The 22561-nt window shown below is 45.7% G+C and overlaps 1 protein-coding gene across 22 annotated transcripts in view; it reads left to right on the top strand.

Moving 5' to 3' along the window:
- LOC134944600 (poly(rC)-binding protein 3) overlaps positions 1-22561 on the top strand; it is a 160802-nt gene that overhangs the window by 106321 nt on the left and 31920 nt on the right. For 11 of the 22 annotated variants that reach the window (XM_063933292.1, XM_063933288.1, XM_063933289.1 and 8 more), the window contains 3 exons: positions 1907-1948; positions 15755-15833; positions 16176-16235. In XM_063933292.1, coding sequence (XP_063789362.1) covers positions 1907-1948; positions 15755-15833; positions 16176-16235 — 181 coding nt within the window. The remainder of the gene's footprint in view (positions 1-1906; positions 1949-15754; positions 15834-16175; positions 16236-22561) is intronic. The other 11 variants (XM_063933307.1, XM_063933300.1, XM_063933293.1 and 8 more) reach the window with 3 other exon arrangements.

Raw genomic sequence — 22561 nt, 5'->3', positions numbered from 1 at the left:
TTGTGGCCCCTTCACAAATGTACTTTAATGTACTAAAAATGGTCCGGCAGTGATATTCAAAGCTAATGGTCTCTCATCCTATGCATGATTGGGAGGGTAAATCTAGCTGTTTCATCTGCTTCCAATTTAATTAAGGGACTAATGGGAGTTGTCTTTATATCGGCTTTAGCTAAACAATGTCTAGATTGTAATTATCCACATATGTTTGGTGTTATAGAATAGTATATAGACTAGAAACAGCTTGTACCTAGTAGTGACTTCATCTACCGAGCTTAGAGATAGCTATCTGTATCTTGCAAAATGAGTGGTAGACATCAAAGGCCTGTCTACTAAAAAAATGCAAAGTTATAAGGCGAGTAATTAACCATATACCTGAAAGCAGTAGTAAATTAAAGCTATCAAGTGCCTAGGGGTATTCAAGCAATGGCCCCATGCCACAAATATCCCCCGCTGAAACTCATACATCCCCTACAGAGCACTTTTTAAGGGAGCACACAGCAAGCTCCTCATTCTAATTTAAATAAATGAAGAAAACTTTATGCGTCAAGGTATTGTTGGCATATACAGACCTAACTCCAATTTTATTTTAGCTTTTGTCAATGTCATACTTAAAATATGGTGCTGAATGGATTGACTTTGACATCCTTAAGCCCTGGGGCCCATGAAACCATTAAAAATTACCTGTTATGGTCAGTATTTAATGTAATGGGAATCAGAAACTGTTTTGACATAATTTTATTTCACCATAATTCGAATACTGTATAGTGTTACTACAGCCAAAGCCAGGATCACATATCCCGAACGGAACTTTACACAGTGGGGTTGACTTTGTAGAACCCTTAAATTATTTGTGCTCCCTTTCCTCTCCCTCTCCTCTCAGTGAGGTTGAGGGATGGGAACAAGTGTGGAGAAAAAAATAGATGAGAAGGAAGGAGAGAGAGGTATAAACCGCATAAACAATGTATGTAAACAAGATCAAGCTCTAAAATGTGTGAAGAGCGTCCAAGAGAAAGACAGCAAAGAGTTCATAAAGGGATTTGGCCAACCAGTAGAGGACATGCAAAGAACAAGGTCCATTTACAAAGGACGGAACAGGGGTGTGTAAGGATCACCCATTTTGACTGGCAGGAGAGTACATATTGGTGTAGTGTCCATAGAATGGAACCAAGTACTCAAGTTCATCCAAGATCCTGCACCACCAAGTTATTGATCCCTAGAGGAGGCACTCTGGCAGTGGGACCCACTGGGGATTTCCCCTGTACACCTGTGGGCCAGTCTGATCCTGGCTGTTAGGGAAAGCACAAAATTAAAAGAAAACTAAAATGTGAGGGGACTGGCATCAAAGTGATCAGCCAAAATAAACCACAATTTTCTAAACGAGCTTACAGTGTTCTTTAACAGGGCTGCAATCACCTTATTTCAAATAATGGGATGCCCTCTTCAGCATGGAAAACCCTATGCTTCAGTCTCTCTCTGCAAATTATAGTAAATGATGTACTGACCCAAGGGGGCAGATCCAAGCCCTTAAATCATCAGCTTTACTGGTCACAATTTTCATTCTTTTGCTGTGTTCTCAGAACAAATAAGAATACATTTTACTTGCTGCTTTAAGTTCCCCCATTAGTGAAAGTCCAACCTGGGACCCATTATAAAGCAATTTGAGCAACTGTATAAATAAAAAACACATAATGTAGTTTTCTAATCGTCACATTGTGAAATAAAATGAAGCATGCTTGGTATTTCTTTTGATCCCCTGTGTAAACTAGCATGGTTGAGGATGATGTATTGCAGCTCCCTGGGTTAAACATATTAAGATAATCACAGTCATCCTCGACTTGTATCTATAGCGCTGTTTCCTTATGTACTACACCGTACTGACATGCATTTATTTCACCTTCTGTTTCAGGCCTATTCCATCCAAGGACAGTACGCAATCCCCCACCCTGATGTGAGTTCTCATCTCTACTTTTCTACTACCCTCCTCTTCCTTACTCTTTCTTCCCCAGCATGCTAGTGTTACTGATAATTAATATTAGACTATAATATTAATATGTCTGAGATGGGAGCTCTGTATCTGTTATACTGAGGGCAGTCATGGGATGTGTGTCACAATAGAAAGAGGACTTGGCTTTTTCTTAGCTGTTTCTCTAGGGTTTATACTATATATATAGTACACCTGACACGTTCTAAGCTGCGTAATAAACTGTTGTGACTATCGCTGCCGAAGAGATTCTCCAACTAAAGGTGGAATTTAGATGCCTGGCTACCCACATAACAAGCAGTTATTACAGCCCCTACATTGCAAGCGGATGTAGTTATGTGACCGGCGGTCAGGAGACCGACACGCCTCCATCCCGACCCATCAAATTCCTGACAGTCCGCATGCCGACTAACAGGGACTATTCCCACTCGTGGATGTCCATGACACCCATGGAGTGGGAGTAGAAACTGTGGCGAGCGCAGCTCACCACCGAGCCCGCAAGGGGCTTCATTGTGCTCGCCCACCCCCCCATTCTAAACCCTGTGATCCCGGCATTGGTGTGGTGACCGGCGGAATCCCAAACGCAAGTGGGGTGCGAGGCGAAACTTGTGATGTAAATCAATGCGTTTTTCCATTCCAGATTGGCAAATCGCGTCATTCGCACAGAATTGAATTAACCACCTAAAATTCCTTTATCCTAAACAAGTTTTTTGTTTCAACCATGAAAGTTAAGGAAGCGACCCATAAGTCCTTCCAGTGAATAAAAAGAAAAGAAGAATCCTTTGTTGCAGGAGGCCATAAAAGAAGAAAAGGACAAATAGGGACAAATGTAGAGTTGAATGCAAATCATCTGTAATTACGCTTACATTGTGTGCACGAAACTAAATACGTATATTCAATCATATGCTGAGTTCTATCTATGCAACTGCACCACCTCTATACAGTATATATGTGCACTTTGCTTCTTTGCCATCGTCATTATCCATGCGCACTTACACCATCCCTATACCAACACAGCCTCACTGAACTTTGCCTACGAACCATAATCACCAAATGATCCATCTTTGGGGTCAACCAATTAGCTGCGAAGTGTTCAATGTGCCGTTGCCGCGGCATTTAAGTGCAGGCAACTGCATCTGATCTCACAACCCTGTCCAGCCTGGATTCTGCCTGAATGTGCACAAAATTGCTCGCTACCCCATGGAGTAAAGTGCATCCGCTGCTAATTGGATTGACCCCTTTATCTGCAAGCGGAGATGTGATAGTTGTGTATGCTCTGCTACATAACACATGTAGGAAAACATGCAAAATATGCGCTGAAAAGGGGCGTATGTTCAACTCTGCATCAGCCTCACAGTGTGTACCATGTTTACCATTTCAGTTGATTAATAAAATAGTTGTTTGTGCTCACCTATAATTTGGTGAAGATCAAGTGTTGAAATTGCTTATGAATTAATATCAGCTTTACAACGGAGTAGATATTAATAATTTATAATATAGAGTATATATATTAGAGTTATATATATATATATATACTGTATATATAAACTTTTTTGACTCACAGCGCCCTAGAGTATCAGAATTTTCTGCAGCGGGGTACACTGGTATTCCACAGGGAATAACATCGGGGTGTAGAGTTGGATCTTGATCCGAGGCACCAACAGGCTAAAGCTTTGACTGTTCCCAGGATGCACTGCACCGCCTCCTCTATAGCCCCACCTCCAGGCACTGGAGCTCAGTTTGTAAGTTGGTGCCTCCAGTGCAGGTCACTAACAGGGGGGGCTGCGCTAGGCAGCCCTAATAAGAGCTTTTTAAGAAGAAAGAAGACTTCAAGGGACACAGCACAGGCACTAGATGCTGTGTATGTCATGCTGACATTCTGTGCTGCGGCTTCATGACCTCCCCCCCAGCGGCACTGCATACTCCCACGCCCTGGTTGCTGGGTACTTGCAGCGGAGACGCTCCAGTCATCAGGCACACATCACCGCTGCTCTCCTGGATCGCGTTGCCGCACTTCAGGGAGGAGGTAAGAGGGTCCCCCAGGTGGGACCCACCGAAATCGCGATCCGGTCACGGTCCCAAGAGATGTACCGCACCGTTGGCGTGGACACTGTGGCCGTGCAGGGACCCCACTATATCCACCAGGGCAAGGAGCGCAGGTCGGATTTACTAAAATGCGTTTTATTATAGGCTCCATAGTACCCGGTGGTGAAGTCCAGCAGAGGGGATAAGGCGCTGACCTGTATCCCCTCCCCCAGCTCCAGGCACCATCTACAGCAAGTGTTCCCACCCTGGAGCTGCATCTCTCTCTCTCCCTAACTCCCTGTCAGCGTTTGGGCGCCAATTACACAGAGCTGCGCTGATTCTGGGACTGCTGGGCACTGTCTCCTCTGTAAAGCCGCCTACCTCATCGGCACTGTGCATTTGCAGGACACTTAAGTATTCTACGTGTTGTTTAGACAGCGTTAGTTAAGAACAAGTGCACTTCTATATGAATAGATATACATCCAGTGGTTACTGTGCATTGTTATATCTGTATACATACATATCTTTATGTAGTATTGCTAGTCCAGTGCAGTTTTATTTTTTATATGTAATCATTTCTGCATTGTACCTGTGACTGTGTGTGCCTATAGCTGCTGTGTGGATTCTATTCTGTGTATCACACATATTGCTATCACTATATTCTGTGCCCTGAGGGTCTAAGTGTGTCAGGGTCTCATATACCATATAGTGTTCCACAGGATATACTGTTTTGTATTTTTCACTGTGTGTTTCAGTCACCTCATGCCACTTAAATCCTCTGTTTGTGCTCCGCAATTGCGGTCACATATCTTAGGGGGGTTTTGTCAGGTATTGTGTTTGTCTGGCTATATTGTACTGATACGCCCTAAGGCTACATTCCCAATAACGTCTGCTACACAGGGCGGGAAATCCGCAGACGCTCCTACATCATGCAGTGCTGGCACCACGGATTTACCTTAGGAAAAGATTTCTGCTGAGGGTTCAGGTACTGGGTGTTATGCACCCCCTACTCAGCCTGCAGCACCTGTGGCATATCAGGATCCACCTTGGGCTGCATTTTCAAATATGCTGACTACGCTTGTAACATGACTTACGCCCCCTGTGGGACCTCCTGTGCCATTACAGCCACATATTGTCCCTGTAGTTAATCCACCATGGGCGGATACTCTGTCAACCCAGTTACAGCAATTAAGTCAGTCCTTGGTTAAACAAAAACCTAACCCCTGCCCTACTGAGACCAAAGGGTCATCTAAGTGGGCCATTTCTTCCTCACAATCCACTAATATTTCGGATGATTCTTCCGATTCGTATGGGGAATATACTGATCCATCAGATGCTGATACTGCTGCTTCTGATGAAGATTCTACAACACAGGTTGATGGTCCTGACCTAGTGGAGGCTATCAAGCTGATTCTTCAGATTGATGATGAAATTGACCCTACTGATACGTCTAAGAAACCTGATAAGTTCAAATGTCAGAAGATTACTAAATTAGTCTTACCACATTCTGACCATTTAATTGACATATGTCAGGAATCCTGGTCTTCTCCAGGAAAGAAACTTTCCCTGTCTAAAAAGATGTTAGGATAACGAGCTATCTCTGCGGAGTTGAGTAACAAGTGGGAAACCCCGCCACCAGTGGACTCACATGTAACCCGTCTTGTGGTGTCATCTACTCTGCCTGTCACCACCGTCACCTCTTTGAAGGAACTGACGGATAAGCGTGTGGAGGGTTGTTTGAAGTCTATTTACACTCTTACAGGTGCTATACATAGACCCAGCGGTGGGATTCAGCCGGTTCGCACCGGTTCTTCAGAACCGATACCTAAACTTAGGTATGGTTCTTAGAACCGGTTGCTAATTGCGTGGGTGCTCCCGGGCCCGAGCACCCATGGACCGCGAGGAGCACTCATGGAATCCACCGCTGCCCCAGTAGCGCTAGCCGCCGCTGCCCCCGCAGTAGATTGAGACACGCTGGGGGCTGCGGAAGTGCTTCTGTACAATAGCAATGTAAAAAAAAACAACCAAAAATGGCCGCCGCCAAGGAGGAGACAGATGCTAGAGGTCACATTTGACCTCTAGCACCTGTCTCCTCGGCGGCGGGCATTTTAAGAGGGTGTTTTTTTTTACACTGCTGTGACTGCTATGGTACAGAAGCGCTTCCGCAGCCCCCAGCGCGTCTCAATCTACTGCGGTGGCTGCGGGGGCTAGCAGTAACCACTGAAGTCCGCACCCACCCTTTTTAACTTTACTGGGGCAGCGGCCAGGAGATACCTGGCAACACGCAGGAAACCTCTGACAACGCACAGGAGACCCCTAGCAACATGCATGAAACCCCTGGCATCGCACAGGAGAACCCTAGCAACGCGCATGAAACCCCTGGCAACGCACAGTAGACCCCTAGCAACATGCATGAAACCCCTGGCAACGCACAGGAGAATCCTAGCAACATGCATGAAACCCCTGGCAATGCACAGGAGACCCCTAGCAACGCGCATGAAACCCCTGGCAATGCACAGGAGACCCCTAGCAACATGCATGAAACCCCTGGCAATGCACAGGAGAGCCCTAGCAACATGCATGAAACCCCTGGCAACGCACAGGAGACCCCTAGCAACGCACATGAAACCCCTGGCAACGCACAGGAGACCCCAGGCAATGTAAGTGGCATTATTGTGTGTGGGCATAAAATGGTGTCAGGACCATAACTGTGTGTATCATAATATGTAATTGGCATTACAGTGTGTGGCATAACGCATAATGGGTGTTATTTGAGTATTAAATGCATGAATTATTAAACTACCTTTCGGTATACTTAAAATGGTCATTAGGACATAGAACCGGTTGTTAATTTATTTGAATCCCACCACTGCATAGACCCACTATGGCAGCCCCTTGGGCTGCAAAAGGCATAAAAGCATGGGTTCAAGCAATTGAGGAAGAGCTACCTCTGAATTTTTCTGACACTGCCAGACAATATCTGTCATATATTACCACAGCCTCCCACTATATTCAGGAGGCGGCCTCTGATGCAGGCGTTATGGCGGCCAAGGCATCTACTACGTCTATCCTGGTTCGCCGGATTCTGTGGTTACGGTCCTGGTCGGTGGACCTGGACTCTAAGAAGACCTTGGAGGTGCTCCCTTTTAAGGGAGATATACTGTTTGTCGGCCAAGACTGCGTTTCTCTCAAGTACTAATGCTTCGGTTCCGAAGGCTAAGAGTACTACTTTTCATTCGTTTGGACCTCCAGGTAAAGCATAGGGTCAGGCGTACCCGAGACAGGCTCACACTTCCAAATCCTCTAAGCCCAAACCTAAACGTTCTTGGGCCGCCCATCAGCCTGCTTCCAAACCGTACAAGCCTGCTGCATGATGGGGCGGGCCTCCCCCTGGGGGACCCCAGGGTGGGAGGCCTACTTCTGCAGTTCGCCCAGGTATGGTTAAAGACCACTTCGGACGCCTGGGTGCAGGAAGTGGTCTCTCACGGGTACGCAATCTCTTTCAAGAGACGTCCCCCTCGCCAGTTTTGCTCAACGGTTATCCCTTCGGAGCCGTTAAAAGCACAAACTCTGCATTTGGTTGTCCAATCCCTCCTGGATACAGGAGTGATAGTGCCGGTGCCTCTGTCTCAGAGAGGCAGGGGATACTATTCGATGCTGTTTCTAGTTCCGAAGCCGAATGGATCCTCCCGGCCTATACTCAACCTCAGCTCTTTGAACAAATTTGTGAGGGTGTCAAAATTCCGTATGGAAACTCTGCGCTTTATTGTATTGGCTTTGGAACCCAAGGTCTATATGGTATCCCTGGACATACAGGATGCTTACCTACACATACCTATTGCCATGTCGCATCAGCAATATCTTCGGTTTGCTATTGGCAACCTTCATTATCAGTTCTTTCTGACTGACCACGGCTCCTCGGATCTTTACCAAGGTCATGGTGGTCAGGACGGCCCTTTTCTGCCGTCAGGGTATCAGGATCCTGCCGTATCTGGACGACTTGTTGATCCTAGCAAACTCCCCAGAGGTTCTCCTCCATCATCTGGAACTGACGGTCCAATTCCTACAAGCCCATGGGTGGCTCATCAACAAAAAGAAATCCTCACTGGTCCCTGCTCAGAGCATGGTGCACCCGGGGGCATTACTGGATACACACAACCAATGTTTGTTCTTGTCTCCATAGAAGGTCCTGAAACTTCAGGACAGAATCAGATGCTTCCTCTCTCGCCAAAGAGTGTCGATACACTTGGCGATGCAAGTATTAGGCCTCATGGTGTCAGCTTTCGACATGGTAGAGTACACTCAATTTCGTTCCTGCCCTCTGCAGAGGTTAATCCTTCCCAAGTGGGATGGCCTGCCTCATCGGATGAGGTCTCAACTGATCTCCTTGACTCCAGAGGTTCGTCTGTCACTGAGTTGGTGGTTGCAGGACCAACAATTAAGCAAGGGTCGTCCCTTCTGGATCTCCAACTGGGTCCTCCTAACGACAGATGCCAGTCTGCGGGGTTGGGGCGCGGTGTTGGAGCAACACTCCCTCCAGGGTCGGTGAACCAGGGAGGAATCTCTCCTCCCGATAAACATTCTGGAATTGCGGGCAATGTTCAATGCATTGACACTGGCCCTGCTTTTCGTACAGAACAGGCCTGTTCAAGTACAATCAGACAATGCCACCATGGTGGAGTACATAAATCATCAAGGCGGTACTCGAAGCCGCATGGCAATGATGGAAGTGTCAAAAATTCTTCGATGGGCGGAATGCCATCTGCCAGCAATATCGGCAGTGTTCATTCCGGGGGTCCTCAACTGGGAAGCGGACTTCCTCAGTCATCAGGACGTACATGCCGGGGAGTGGAGTCTTCATTCGGAGGTCTTCCAACTCATTGTGGACAAGTGGGGTCTACCAGATGTAGACCTGATGGCGTCTCGACACAATCACAAGGTTACGGTCTTCGGAGCAAGGACAAGGGATAATTAAGCAGCATTCGTGGCTGCACTGGCAATTCCATGGAACTTTCATCTGCCATACGTGTTCCCTCCAGTGTCACTCCTGCCCAGGGTACTACGTGAGTTCAAGCAAGAAGGAGGAATACTGCTTCTGTTCGCTCCAGCGTGGCCCAGATGATATTGGTTCTCAGACCTGCAGCGTCTCTCGATTGAGCGTCCTCTTCTACTTCCTCAACGCCCAGACCTCCTTGTTCAGGGCCCTTGTGTTTACCAGGACCTGGCAAGACTAGCTTTGATGGCGTGGCTCTTGAAGCTTCAGTACTAAGGACCAAAAGAGTTTCTGAGGCGGTTATTCAAACTATGTTGAAGGACCGCAAATCGGCTTCTGCACGGATTTATTATAGGGTCTGGAATTCTTACTTCACCTGGTGTGCTGCTAAGAATTACGATGCATACAAGTTTAGTACTTCCAGACTTCTGGCTTTTTTGCAACAAAGCCTGGATTTAGGCATTCACCTGGCCTCCCTCAAGGTTCACATTTCTGGCTTGTCAGTGTGGTTTCAGTGAAAATTTTTATCTATTCCTGGCATTCATACATTCACTCAGGGCGTACTATGGATTTAGCCTCCCTATGTCCCTCCTGTGGTTCCATGGGATCTGTCTGTTGTTCTTAATGCCCTTCAAGAGTCTCCGTTTGAACCTCTTGAGTCTGTTGACCTTAAATGCCTTACGCTTAAGGTAATTTTTCTATTGGCTATTGCCTCTTCTAGGAGGGTGTCAGACTTAGGCGCTTTGTCCTGTCGTCCACCCTTTCTGATTTTTCATTGTGACAGGGCAGTTATCTACCTAAGATGGTGTCATCTTTCCACCTTAACCAAGAGATTGTGGTTCTGGTCTTTATCTCTCCTGGTTTGTCCTTCAAAGAGCGGTCTTTGGATGTGGCACGGGCTCTCCGTATATATGTAGAAAGTACTGCCTCTATCAGGAGTTCAGATTCTTTTTTTGTACTTTTTGGTTTTCACAAACATGGCTGGCCTGCGAATAAGCAGAACTTGCCCAGATGGATTAGAATGGTGATTGCACAAGCTTATGTGCAGGCTGGACTCCCAGCTCCTGCTGCTATCAAGGCCTATTCTACTCAGTCTGTTGGACCTTCTTGGGCAGCCTGTCGTGGCGCGTCTGCTGAACAGTTGTGCAAGGCGGCTACGTGGTCCTCAGTGAACACGTTCATCAGGTTCTATGCCTTTGATACTTCCACCTCCCAGGATGCTTCGTTCGGACGCCGGTTTCTTGTGCCCCCTACAGTGCGTCCCCTCCCATGAGGAACTGCTTTAGGACACCCCCAATGTTATTCCCTGTGGAATACCAGTGTACCCCGCTGCAGAAAAGGAGATTTATGGTACACTGGTTTCCACAGGGCGGCCACCATGATGCACTTAGCTTCTTTGAGTTTGTATGGCTTTAGCCGCTAGTCCCTTCTCCTGTCGTGAGAATGTGGGTCTATGTGACCAACATCTACCATCTCTCTTACCTGCTACTGCATTGGACTGGTTAACAAAACTGAGCTCCAGTGCCTGGAGGTGGGGCTATAGAGGAGGCGGTGCAGTGCATCCTGGGAACAGTCAAAGCTTTAGCCTGTTGGTGCCTCGGATCAAGATCCAACTCTACCCCCCCGATGTTATTTCCTGTGGAAACCAGTATACCTCACAGAAAGAGATTTAACAATGGTAAATCTCCTTTTTTTCACAGCACCCATAGGCCAGAAGTTTCTTATCGAGATATTCTGAAAAAAATGTTAAATTAAGTTAATTGAGTATATATGTCATCCTTAGGTTAGGTTGTGTGGTGAGGAACAGTATTCTCTACTGTTTGTCAACATATTTTACGATTGGAAGCCACCAGCACTGGTTTTGCCTAATACATTGACCATAAATAATTTGAATAGGTCCTGGACCACCAACCCAGGGCAGCCCTGCAAGCGCTCCGGGGCACCCCAGGGTGCCACGGCACACAGTTTGAGAACCACTGATATAGAGTGTTACACCACTTACTAAGTCATAAACACATGTAACCACTCGCAGTGATATGGTAAGAGATGACTTTTTATTTCATCTTCATTTAAAAAGCTTCAAATAGTGTAACAACGTAGACATCAAAATATAATATAATTGGATAACTCACAATTTTGCTGAGGTAACAAGCTAGAAATAATCCTGTATGGTACTACAATCACCAGCCAGTCTTTGAACATCATCCTCCTATGGATGGATGGTCCATGTCACCACATTTTATGCGTTTCACCAGTCGCTGATTACGTCTTCAGAATAGGGCTGTCTGTTTTATTTAAAGCCCATATCTGAACCTAACTGGTTCAGCCTTCCCAGTAATCACCATAGTTTAAAGGTCATACAGAAATTGATAACCATGGTTCAAAGGCCAGGCAACACAAATTCAATGCTTTGCTTATGAGTTGCCTGGCCATTCATCAATGCTTATATTGTACATGAGTTTCGGTTGCCTGAGGAAGCTGAAGTTTCTGGATGGTATTAAGGTGAACATTTACTGTATATGTATTTATGAATTAGTAAGTGGTCTTACACTCTACACTGGTCTATGGCATAGCAGTCATTTGGATACAGATACAAGGATGAGGATGTGGTTAAGATGCCGGTTGTCGGAATCCCAGCTGTCGGAATACCGACATCCGTCAGAATGTTGACGATGGGATCCTGACAAAATTGAGCGCTAATTCTATAAGTGGCACCTGTAAAAAAAAAAGAATTTTTTTTGTTTATTTAAAACAACAGTATGTTTACAGCTCCTTCTGGAGCAATTTTTGTGGTTTTCAAGCTTTGGCCAGTCTGGACTTATGGTCTTACCCTAACTGTCCCTACCTTGTGTGGCCGCAGGATTCCTCAGCCTAGAAAGCTGTCCGCGGCTTCCGATTTCTTGCTGCTGTGTTGCCACTGCGTCCAGCTGGGAACGGGTGGATGACATCACTCTTGGGTCTGCCGGACGGCAGTGTGTGCTTCTCCTTTTTTCAACCACTAGTCACCAATGCGTTTCGTGCGTGTACCACACTTTTTCAAGGTGGACTATCATGTGTTCTAAGTTCACTATTTATAGGTAAAAAACGTTATAATTCCATTAGGAAAAAACGGGGTGTGTGTTAGGTTTAGATGACGCCCAGGGGGTTGCAGGTATGCTGGGAGGGGGGAGTGGGGGGGGGGGGGGGGGGGGTGTTAGGCTAAGTAAGGGTAAGGTTGAAAGAAGAGAGGGTTAGGGTTGGGGGGTAGGCGAGAAGGGGTCACATACCTATCTTGCCCTTGTCAGAGTTTCAAACATTGGGATTCCAGCGTTGGTATTGTGACCGCCGGCATCTCGTCCAGTGGTCAAACATACTGAACCCTAAGGCTGTACAGAGGTAATTTCAACGCTTGATCTTCACTAACCTGCAGATTGACACAAACACAGATTTTAAAAAAAAAAAAATTTGAAAAATTAAAAATGGTACACAGTGTTTGTACTTTTCTTCATTTCCTCGGAGAGTTCTTCTTTTCTAGATCTAAGCTGAAAGTGTACTCGTAGAGTAGCTATCACCATTGATATTTTTCTGAAGTATACTTGTTGTAGAAGTATAAATCACATTTTTATTGCTATACATCTCATAGATGGTATTGTCTAAATTATAAGTGACAGAATGGGGTTTATTTGTTGTGTTGTAAATCCTGTCGCTACTGATTGTGTTTATACCCGATATTTAAGGGCAGTATATTCACTTGCAAGACATGGCTAGTAAAAGCAGTGCCATTTTAAATTTAATTTAGGAACATGATCAGAATCACCGGCTTTTACAACTCAACGCTTCATAAATAAACCAAGGAATCTCTTCCCTAGCAACTTATTGCTAAATGGAATTCTAGATCAGTATTCACATTGAATGAATAATTAATAATACATTATTGTTGTCATTATTATCACTAGTATAAGGAGACCCTGCATATGCCAGGTCACTACATCTCACTTCACTCCACTCAATCCCCCACTCCCCCCCTCCACCATGTCTCCTTCCCAGTTCACCACCCAATTTCTCACCCCTTCCCTTTAGTATGTAGACTCTAAGTATCGTGTAGACCTTGTCGTCTACATTCCGACATAGTCACTGTCGACATATATTCCCAATAAAACGTATAGATCCCATATATATTTATAGTCCATAGTCAGAGAACGACCTTTTCAAGGACCATATACAGTAGGCTCCTGCCTAGTAGAGGAGGCAGGGCTTCTTTTTCATCTTCCTGTTATCTTTGTTCTTATGTATGCCTACCAATTTAAATAATTAATGATAATCTTTAACTATGCTGGAAAATATATTTGTAGACTTATATGCGGAATCATACATAGGATCAGTATCCCGTACAAAGTAATTAGCATTTCCTTTCTTCCTCTCATTTGTGAGGGTAGAGATTAAATTCATTGAAAAAAGTAAAACTTTTGAGCAAAGATGCAAAAATATGAATTCAAAAATTTGGGCAAGATTGAACAATTTACTTTAAAATGCTTCATATATGATACATCATTTTTTTTTAATAGTTCTTTACTTACTATCACTCTGTAATGGCAGAACGTAGACAAATGTTTTTCCATGGTTACTGGCGAAGTTGCGTCCAGTGTCCATCTGACATCAGTTCTCTAGCCACAGCATGCATACAGCCAGCACAGCACAGAGTATTGCTCCAGACAGAAGTAACATCTAATTTGCTTACATATCCTTAGGCTTTGTATTTTGCTAATCCTACATAGCTAACCATATTGGTTTTCCTGAATCCAGTTTTTGGGGCGGATTCATTTGCCCATGAAGCTCTGTTGTAGCTTTGTGTGTTATATCTCAGCGCACATTAGCAGCCATTATGGTAGTGAAAACATCGCTGATGAGCACATTTGAGCTACAGTAGGATCATTACCTAAACATTCTGCAGAAACACAATGTGTGAGCCTACTACAGGGACTTCAGGGCTCATTATGGATTCTCAGTATCCTAATTACATAGAAACATAGAATTTGACTGCAGGTAAGAACCTTTAGGGTTAGGTAAGAGAATTATGGTTGCGGTATAAGGGTTAGGGACTAGGGTATAGGTTTAGGGTTTTAGGTTATAGTGAGGTTTACAGTTAGGGTTAGGGTTGTTAGGGTATTAGGGTTAGGGTGAGGGGTTAAGGTTTAAGGTAGGGATGCAATGTGTCCCGTATTTATCAGAAGTGTACCAGATTTTGGCTTTGTGCTCCAGCATGACCAGGATAGTGGTGCAGAGAGGGTGGTTGACTTGTCCAGTGGTCAGCTGGATTGCAGGGTGTAGGGGGGTAGCTGAGTCAGTCAGCACTGAGTACAGGAGCCATGGGAGAAAGTCTTAAAGCAGAAGTGCAGCAATCACAAGTTATTGCCCTGCGGTGTCCAAGCAGGGTGCCAATCAAGCAGTGTCCAGGACATGGAGAACGCAGGTGTTTGAGTTTTTGGGAGGCCAAAGTGCGGTTTCTTCAAAGTCGTTTTAGAGTAGTAGAGATTTCAGGTTGACGGTTTTTATTATATTATGTCTACCTGGATAATACAAATCTCATATGAGCTGTCTTTTGCTACATATGATGTGTTGGCCTGTAGCCTTGTCCTTCATTCATGTTGGACAATGACTGACAAGATCACTGAATCCCCACAAAGCAGACTCAAGTGAGGTTCACAACTGTACTACAATATTCCTGGAATTACTTATAGCTCTATCTTCACAGTCTACCAATGGTTAATGCTTAAACGTCTTTTTATTTTACTTGTGTATTGCAGAAAAGGTAACAATTGCAATAACAATGTTATATTCCCGCTCTCCCAGCTTTCCCTCCTGGTTACTCCCCACCCTCTTACACTATAAATGCTATAGGGCAGGGCCACTTCCTTTGCTTTCTCCCCCTGGACCTAAAGCTGTCACTAGTATGACTATAATCCCCTGTCTTCCTTTTTTTCCCATTGATTCTGAGTGCCTTCTGCTCCCTTCTCCTAGGAGTACCATCATTCCTTGCTTTAATAAGAATTAGTGAGACTACCTCAATCCTTCCGTCACTCACTCTGTAGCCATATTTAAATCCATACCTCTCCGAAGTCCCACATTAGCACTGCAGCAGCACCACAAATTCCCAGACAAATGGTGTGGCGGACATTTTTCCTGAGATGTGCGCACGTGTAGCAGAAAGGCATCTGTGAACAAGAGGCAGACGCCATCTTCCCGAAGTCCCGCACATGTGCAGTATACTCTGGCACAATGTCAGTCTCTACCATGGAGCCTGCACAACGACTCCCTCCTCTCTTAAAGCACCCCCTAATTAACAGGTGCATGCCTATGGTGTCTGAGGACATTCCCACATATTAACCACTATTTATTCAAACATAGATTTAGACTATACGTTAGTAAGCCCTTGTGACTGTTGTGACTAACATGAACTTGGGCTGCCAGTATTAAGAATAAAGCAGTACAACATACAGTAGGACACGGTTTCTCCTTCCTCCTGCCCAGTGTAGTAAACAAGGTCTGTCTCAATAGTAGATGTTATTGCAGTATAAGGAATAACTACACCTTTCCAGGTCATATCCACTTCATCTTCGGGGCAAATCCTCTCTTCTCTAGGTTGTGCACATGTCCCATGGCTCCCTGGTAATTTATTTTGTTTTATTTTATTATTTGATTCTGTTTTCTTGTGCCTGTGACTTCTTGTACTCTCTAACAATAACCTTCTTAGTTCTAATGTCCCTCCTACCCCTCAGCAGTTGACCAAGCTCCACCAGTTGGCCATGCAGCAAACCCCTTTTACTCCCCTCGGACAGACCACCCCTGCTTTCCCTGGTACGTACCCAACTTTCCCGTTCTAGAGTCTTCCTTCTTTTCTCTTCTCACGTCTCAGGCATTTCACTTTTCGTTCATGTATGATTTTATGCACTAATGTTCGTGTTTGTACACTACAGTTAGTAATGCTTTGATAACTTCATCAGGTTACACCTCATATTATGTGGTTGGGTCTTAGATCGTTTCTCTTGGTGGTTCTTCAATAGGCAAAGTCAGTTCTGCTATAAATACTGCTGGATTTTATACTTTTTATCATCAGTTTCTGAGCTTTTTGAGATGATGTAAAACATGCAAATGTTCTCAAGGGCAAGAAAGTTAAATATATTTCTTCTTTCTCCTTAGGAGAAAAGCTGCCCTTACATTCCTCTGAAGAAGCTCAAAACTTGATGGGCCAGTCAGCAGGTAACACACTTGTAGTAGAACTAGATACAGTCACATAGAACTAGTTTTGCCAACACTACCTTGGTGCTGAGGGGGTTAAAAGAATTGAAACATCAGGGAATAAACCACGGTGGTAGAGCCATTCACATGATTTACAGACATTTCGTAAGATTACCTGTCATTTGTCTATTACCCAGACTCAACGATATCCATACTGTGCATCCAGGCTTCAGTCTATAGCAAAGTCATATAGATTGCTGTAATAATTAAAATATCTCTATGACCCAGTCCACTTCATTATCCTTTTGTGTATTCGGTATTCAGTCCACAAACTGAACATAACCATGATAGTATTCACACAAAGTACCCACACCGTTGACCAGGGATGTTAAGAATGCCACCTGATTGTAATGGCGGATATAGGGGGAAATTCAGATCTGATGGCTGCTATGTATTTTTTGCTGTCCTGCATTCAAATAGTTGCCGCCTATAGGGGGAGTGTATTTTTGCTGTGCAAGTGTGCGATCCTATGTGTACACTGAGCTGCTAAAATTCTGTGTGTGCTGTCTCTGCACAGCCTGGACTTACTCTTCCAGTGCGATCACATCAGGCTGATCAGGGCTGGAGCTGACGTCAGACACCCTCCCTGAAAACTAGAGATGAGCGGGTTCGGTTTCTCTGAATCTGAACCCGCCAGAACTTCATGTTTTTTTTCACGGGTCCGAGCGACTCGGATCTTCCCGCCTTGCTCGGTTAACCCGAGCGTGCCCGAACGTCATCATGACGCTGTCGGATTCTCGCGAGGCTCGGATTCTATCGCGAGACTCGGATTCTATATAAGGAGCCGCGCGTCGCCGCCATTTTCACACGTGCATTGAGATTGATAGGGAGAGGACGTGGCTGGCGTCCTCTCCATTTAGATTATAAGAGACTGAGAGAGATTTACTGGAGCTGACTAGGAGGAGTACTGTTACTGTAGAAGTGTAGAGACTGAGTGGAGAGAGTTTACTAGTGAGGACAGTGCAGTTTACTTTATAATCCGTTCTCTGCCTGAAAAAAGCGATACACAGCACACAGTGACTCAGTCACATACCATATCTGTGTGCACTGCTCAGGCTCAGGCCAGTGTGCTGCATCATCTATTATCTATATATAATATTATATATATCTGTCTGACTGCTCAGCTCACACAGCTTATAATTGTGGGGGAGACTGGGGAGCACTACTGCAGTGCCAGTTATAGGTTATAGCAGGAGCCAGGAGTACATAATATATTATATAGTGAGTGACCACCAGACACACAGTGCAGTTTATTTAATATATCCGTTCTCTGCCTGAAAAAAGCGATACACACAGTGACTCAGTCAGTCACATACCATATCTGTGTGCACTGCTCAGGCTCAGGCCAGTGTGCTGCATCATCTATATATATTATATATCTGTCTGACTGCTCAGCTCACACAGCTTATAATTGTGGGGGAGACTGGGGAGCACTACTGCAGTGCCAGTTATAGGTTATAGCAGGAGCCAGGAGTACATATTATATTAAAATTAAACAGTGCACACTTTTGCTGCAGGAGTGCCACTGCCAGTGTGACTGACCAGTGACCTGACCACACTGACCACCAGTATAGTTAGTAGTATACTTATATTGTGATTGCCTGAAAAAGTTAAACACTCGTCGTGTGACTTCACTTGTGTGTTTTTTTTTTTTTTATTCTATAAAAATAAAACTCATTCTGCTGACAGACAGTGTCCAGCAGGTCCGTCATTATATAATATATAATATATACCTGTCCGGCTGCAGTAGTGATATATATATATTTTTTATATCATTTATCATCCAGTCGCAGCAGACACAGTACGGTAGTTCACGGCTGTGGCTACCTCTGTGTCTCTGCACTCGGCAGGCAGTCCGTCCATAATTGTAATACCACCTAACCGTGGATTTTTTTCATTCTTCTTTATACATACATAGTTACATAGACATCTTCTCTTTATCAACCAGTCTATATTAGCTGCAGACACGGGCCCTCATTCCGAGTTGTTCGCTCGCAAGGCGAATGTAGCAGAGTTACACACGCTAAGCCGCCGCCTACTGGGAGTGAATCTTAGCTTCTTAAAATTGCGACCGACGTACGCGCAATATTGCGATTACAAACGAGTTAGCAGTTTCAGAGTAGCTCCAGACTTACTCTGCCTGTGCGATCATTTCAGTGCTTGTCGTTCCTGGTTGACGTCACAAACACACCCAGCGTTCGCCCAGGCACTCCCACCGTTTCCCCGGCCACTCCTGCGTTTTTTCCGGAAACGGTAGCGTTTTCAGCCACACGCCCCTGAAACGCCGTGTATCCGCCCAGTAACACCCATTTCCTGTCAATCACATTACGATCGCCGGAGCGAAGAAAAAGCCGTGAGTAAAAATACTTTCTTCATAGTAAAGTTACTTGACGCAGTCGCAGTGCGAACATTGCGCATGCGTACTAAGCGGATTTTCACTGCGATGCGATGAAAAATACCGAGCGAACAACTCGGAATGAGGGCCTCAGTACAGTACGGTAGTTCACGGCTGTGGCTACCTCTGTGTCTGCACTCGGCAGGCAGTCCGTCCATAATTGTATACCACCTAACCGTGGATTTTTTTCAGTCTTCTTTATACATACATAGTTACATAGACATCTTCTCTTTATCAACCAGTCTATATTAGCTGCAGACACAGTACAGTACGGTAGTTCACGGCTGTGGCTACCTCTGTGTCTGCAGTCGGCAGGCAGTCCATAATTGTATACTAGTATCCATCTCCATTGTTTACCTGAGGTGCCTTTTAGTTGTGCCTATTAAAATATGGAGAACAAAAATGTTGAGGTTCCAAAATTAGGGAAAGATCAAGATCCACTTCCACCTCGTGCTGAAGCTGCTGCCACTAGTCATGGCCGAGACGATGAAATGCCAGCAACGTCGTCTGCCAAGGCCGATGCCCAATGTCATAGTACAGAGCATGTCAAATCCAAAACACCAAATATCAGAAAAAAAAGGACTCCAAAACCTAAAATAAAATTGTCGGAGGAGAAGCGTAAACTTGCCAATATGCCATTTACCACACGGAGTGGCAAGGAACGGCTGAGGCCCTGGCCTATGTTCATGGCTAGTGGTTCAGCTTCACATGAGGATGGAAGCACTCAGCCTCTCGCTAGAAAAATGAAAAGACTCAAGCTGGCAAAAGCAGCACAGCAAAGAACTGTGCATTCTTCGAAATCCCAAATCCACAAGGAGAGTCCAATTGTGTCGGTTGCGATGCCTGACCTTCCCAACACTGGACGTGAAGAGCATGCGCCTTCCACCATTTGCACGCCCCCTGCAAGTGCTGGAAGGAGCACCCGCAGTCCAGTTCCTGATAGTCAGATTGAAGATGTCAGTGTTGAAGTACACCAGGATGAGGAGGATATGGGTGTTGCTGGCGCTGGGGAGGAAATTGACCAGGAGGATTCTGATGGTGAGGTGGTTTGTTTAAGTCAGGCACCCGGGGAGACACCTGTTGTCCGTGGGAGGAATATGGCCGTTGACATGCCAGGTGAAAATACCAAAAAAATCAGCTCTTCGGTGTGGAGGTATTTCACCAGAAATGCGGACAACAGGTGTCAAGCCGTGTGTTCCCTTTGTCAAGCTGTAATAAGTAGGGGTAAGGACGTTAACCACCTCGGAACATCCTCCCTTATACGTCACCTGCAGCGCATTCATAATAAGTCAGTGACAAGTTCAAAAACTTTGGGTGACAGCGGAAGCAGTCCACTGACCAGTAAATCCCTTCCTCTTGTAACCAAGCTCACGCAAACCACCCCACCAACTCCCTCAGTGTCAATTTCCTCCTTCCCCAGGAATGCCAATAGTCCTGCAGGCCATGTCACTGGCAATTCTGATGAGTCCTCTCCTGCCTGGGATTCCTCCGATGCATCCTTGCGTGTAACGCCTACTGCTGCTGGCGCTGCTGTTGTTGCCGCTGGGAGTCGATGGTCATCCCAGAGGGGAAGTCGTAAGCCCACTTGTACTACTTCCAGTAAGCAATTGACTGTTCAACAGTCCTTTGCGAGGAAGATGAAATATCACAGCAGTCATCCTACTGCAAAGCGGATAACTGAGGCCTTGACAACTATGTTGGTGTTAGACGTGCGTCCGGTATCCGCCGTTAGTTCACAGGGAACTAGACAATTTATTGAGGCAGTGTGCCCCCGTTACCAAATACCATCTAGGTTCCACTTCTCTAGGCAGGCGATACCGAGAATGTACACGGACGTCAGAAAAAGACTCACCAGTGTCCTAAAAAATGCAGTTGTACCCAATGTCCACTTAACCACGGACATGTGGACAAGTGGAGCAGGGCAGGGTCAGGACTATATGACTGTGACAGCCCACTGGGTAGATGTATGGACTCCCGCCGCAAGAACAGCAGCGGCGGCACCAGTAGCAGCATCTCGCAAACGCCAACTCTTTCCTAGGCAGGCTACGCTTTGTATCACCGCTTTCCAGAATACGCACACAGCTGAAAACCTCTTACGGCAACTGAGGAAGATCATCGCGGAATGGCTTACCCCAATTGGACTCTCCTGTGGATTTGTGGCATCGGACAACGCCAGCAATATTGTGTGTGCATTAAATATGGGCAAATTCCAGCACGTCCCATGTTTTGCACATACCTTGAATTTGGTGGTGCAGAATTTTTTAAAAAACGACAGGGGCGTGCAAGAGATGCTGTCGGTGGCCAGAAAAATTGCGGGACACTTTCGGCGTACAGGCACCACGTACAGAAGACTGGAGCACCACCAAAAACTACTGAACCTGCCCTGCCATCATCTGAAGCAAGAAGTGGTAACGAGGTGGAATTCAACCCTCTATATGCTTCAGAGGTTGGAGGAGCAGCAAAAGGCCATTCAAGCCTATACAATTGAGCACGATATAGGAGGTGGAATGCACCTGTCTCAAGTGCAGTGGAGAATGATTTCAACGTTGTGCAAGGTTCTGATGCCCTTTGAACTTGCCACACGTGAAGTCAGTTCAGACACTGCCAGCCTGAGTCAGGTCATTCCCCTCATCAGGCTTTTGCAGAAGAAGCTGGAGGCATTGAAGAAGGAGCTAAAAGGGAGCGATTCCGCTAGGCATGTGGGACTTGTGGATGCAGCCCTTAATTCGCTTAACAAGGATTCACGGGTGGTCAATCTGTTGAAATCAGAGCACTACATTTTGGCCACCGTGCTCGATCCTAGATTTAAAGCCTACCTTGGATCTCTCTTTCCGGCAGACACAGGTCTGCTGGGGTTGAAAGACCTGCTGGTGACAAAATTGTCAAGTCAAGCGGAACGCGACCTGTCAACATCTCCTCCTTCACATTCTCCCGCAACTGGGGGTGCGAGGAAAAGGCTCAGAATTCCGAGCCCACCCGCTGGCGGTGATGCAGGGCAGTCTGGAGCGACTGCTGATGCTAACATCTGGTCCGGACTGAAGGACCTGACAACGATTACGGACATGTCGTCTACTGTCACTGCATATGATTCTCTCAACATTGATAGAATGGTGGAGGATTATATGAGTGACCGCATCCAAGTAGGCACGTCACACAGTCCGTACTTATACTGGCAGGAAAAAGAGGCAATTTGGAGGCCCTTGCACAAACTGGCTTTATTCTACCTAAGTTGCCCTCCCACAAGTGTGTACTCCGAAAGAGTGTTTAGTGCCGCCGCTCACCTTGTCAGCAATCGGCGTACGAGGTTACATCCAGAAAATGTGGAGAAGATGATGTTCATTAAAATGAATTATAATCAATTCCTCCGCGGAGACATTGACCAGCAGCAATTGCCTCCACAAAGTACACAGGGAGCTGAGATGGTGGATTCCAGTGGGGACGAATTGATAATCTGTGAGGAGGGGGATGTACACGGTGATATATCGGAGGGTGAAGATGAGGTGGACATCTTGCCTCTGTAGAGCCAGTTTGTGCAAGGAGAGATTAATTGCTTCTTTTTTGGGGGGGGTCCAAACCAACCCGTCATATCAGTCACAGTCGTGTGGCAGACCCTGTCACTGAAATGATGGGTTGGTTAAAGTGTGCATGTCCTGTTTTGTTTATACAACATAAGGGTGGGTGGGAGGGCCCAAGGACAATTCCATCTTGCACCTCTTTTTTCTTTTCTTTTTCTTTGCATCATGTGCTGATTGGGGAGGGTTTTTTGGAAGGGACATCCTGCGTGACACTGCAGTGCCACTCCTAGATGGGCCCGGTGTTTGTGTCGGCCACTAGGGTCGCTAATCTTACTCACACAGTCAGCTACCTCATTGCGCCTCTTTTTTTCTTTGCG

The sequence above is a fragment of the Pseudophryne corroboree genome, chromosome 7 (assembly GCF_028390025.1).
Source record: "Pseudophryne corroboree isolate aPseCor3 chromosome 7, aPseCor3.hap2, whole genome shotgun sequence".
NCBI classification, from domain to species: Eukaryota; Metazoa; Chordata; class Amphibia; order Anura; family Myobatrachidae; genus Pseudophryne; species Pseudophryne corroboree.
This window is presented reverse-complemented; position numbering and strand designations above follow the sequence as displayed.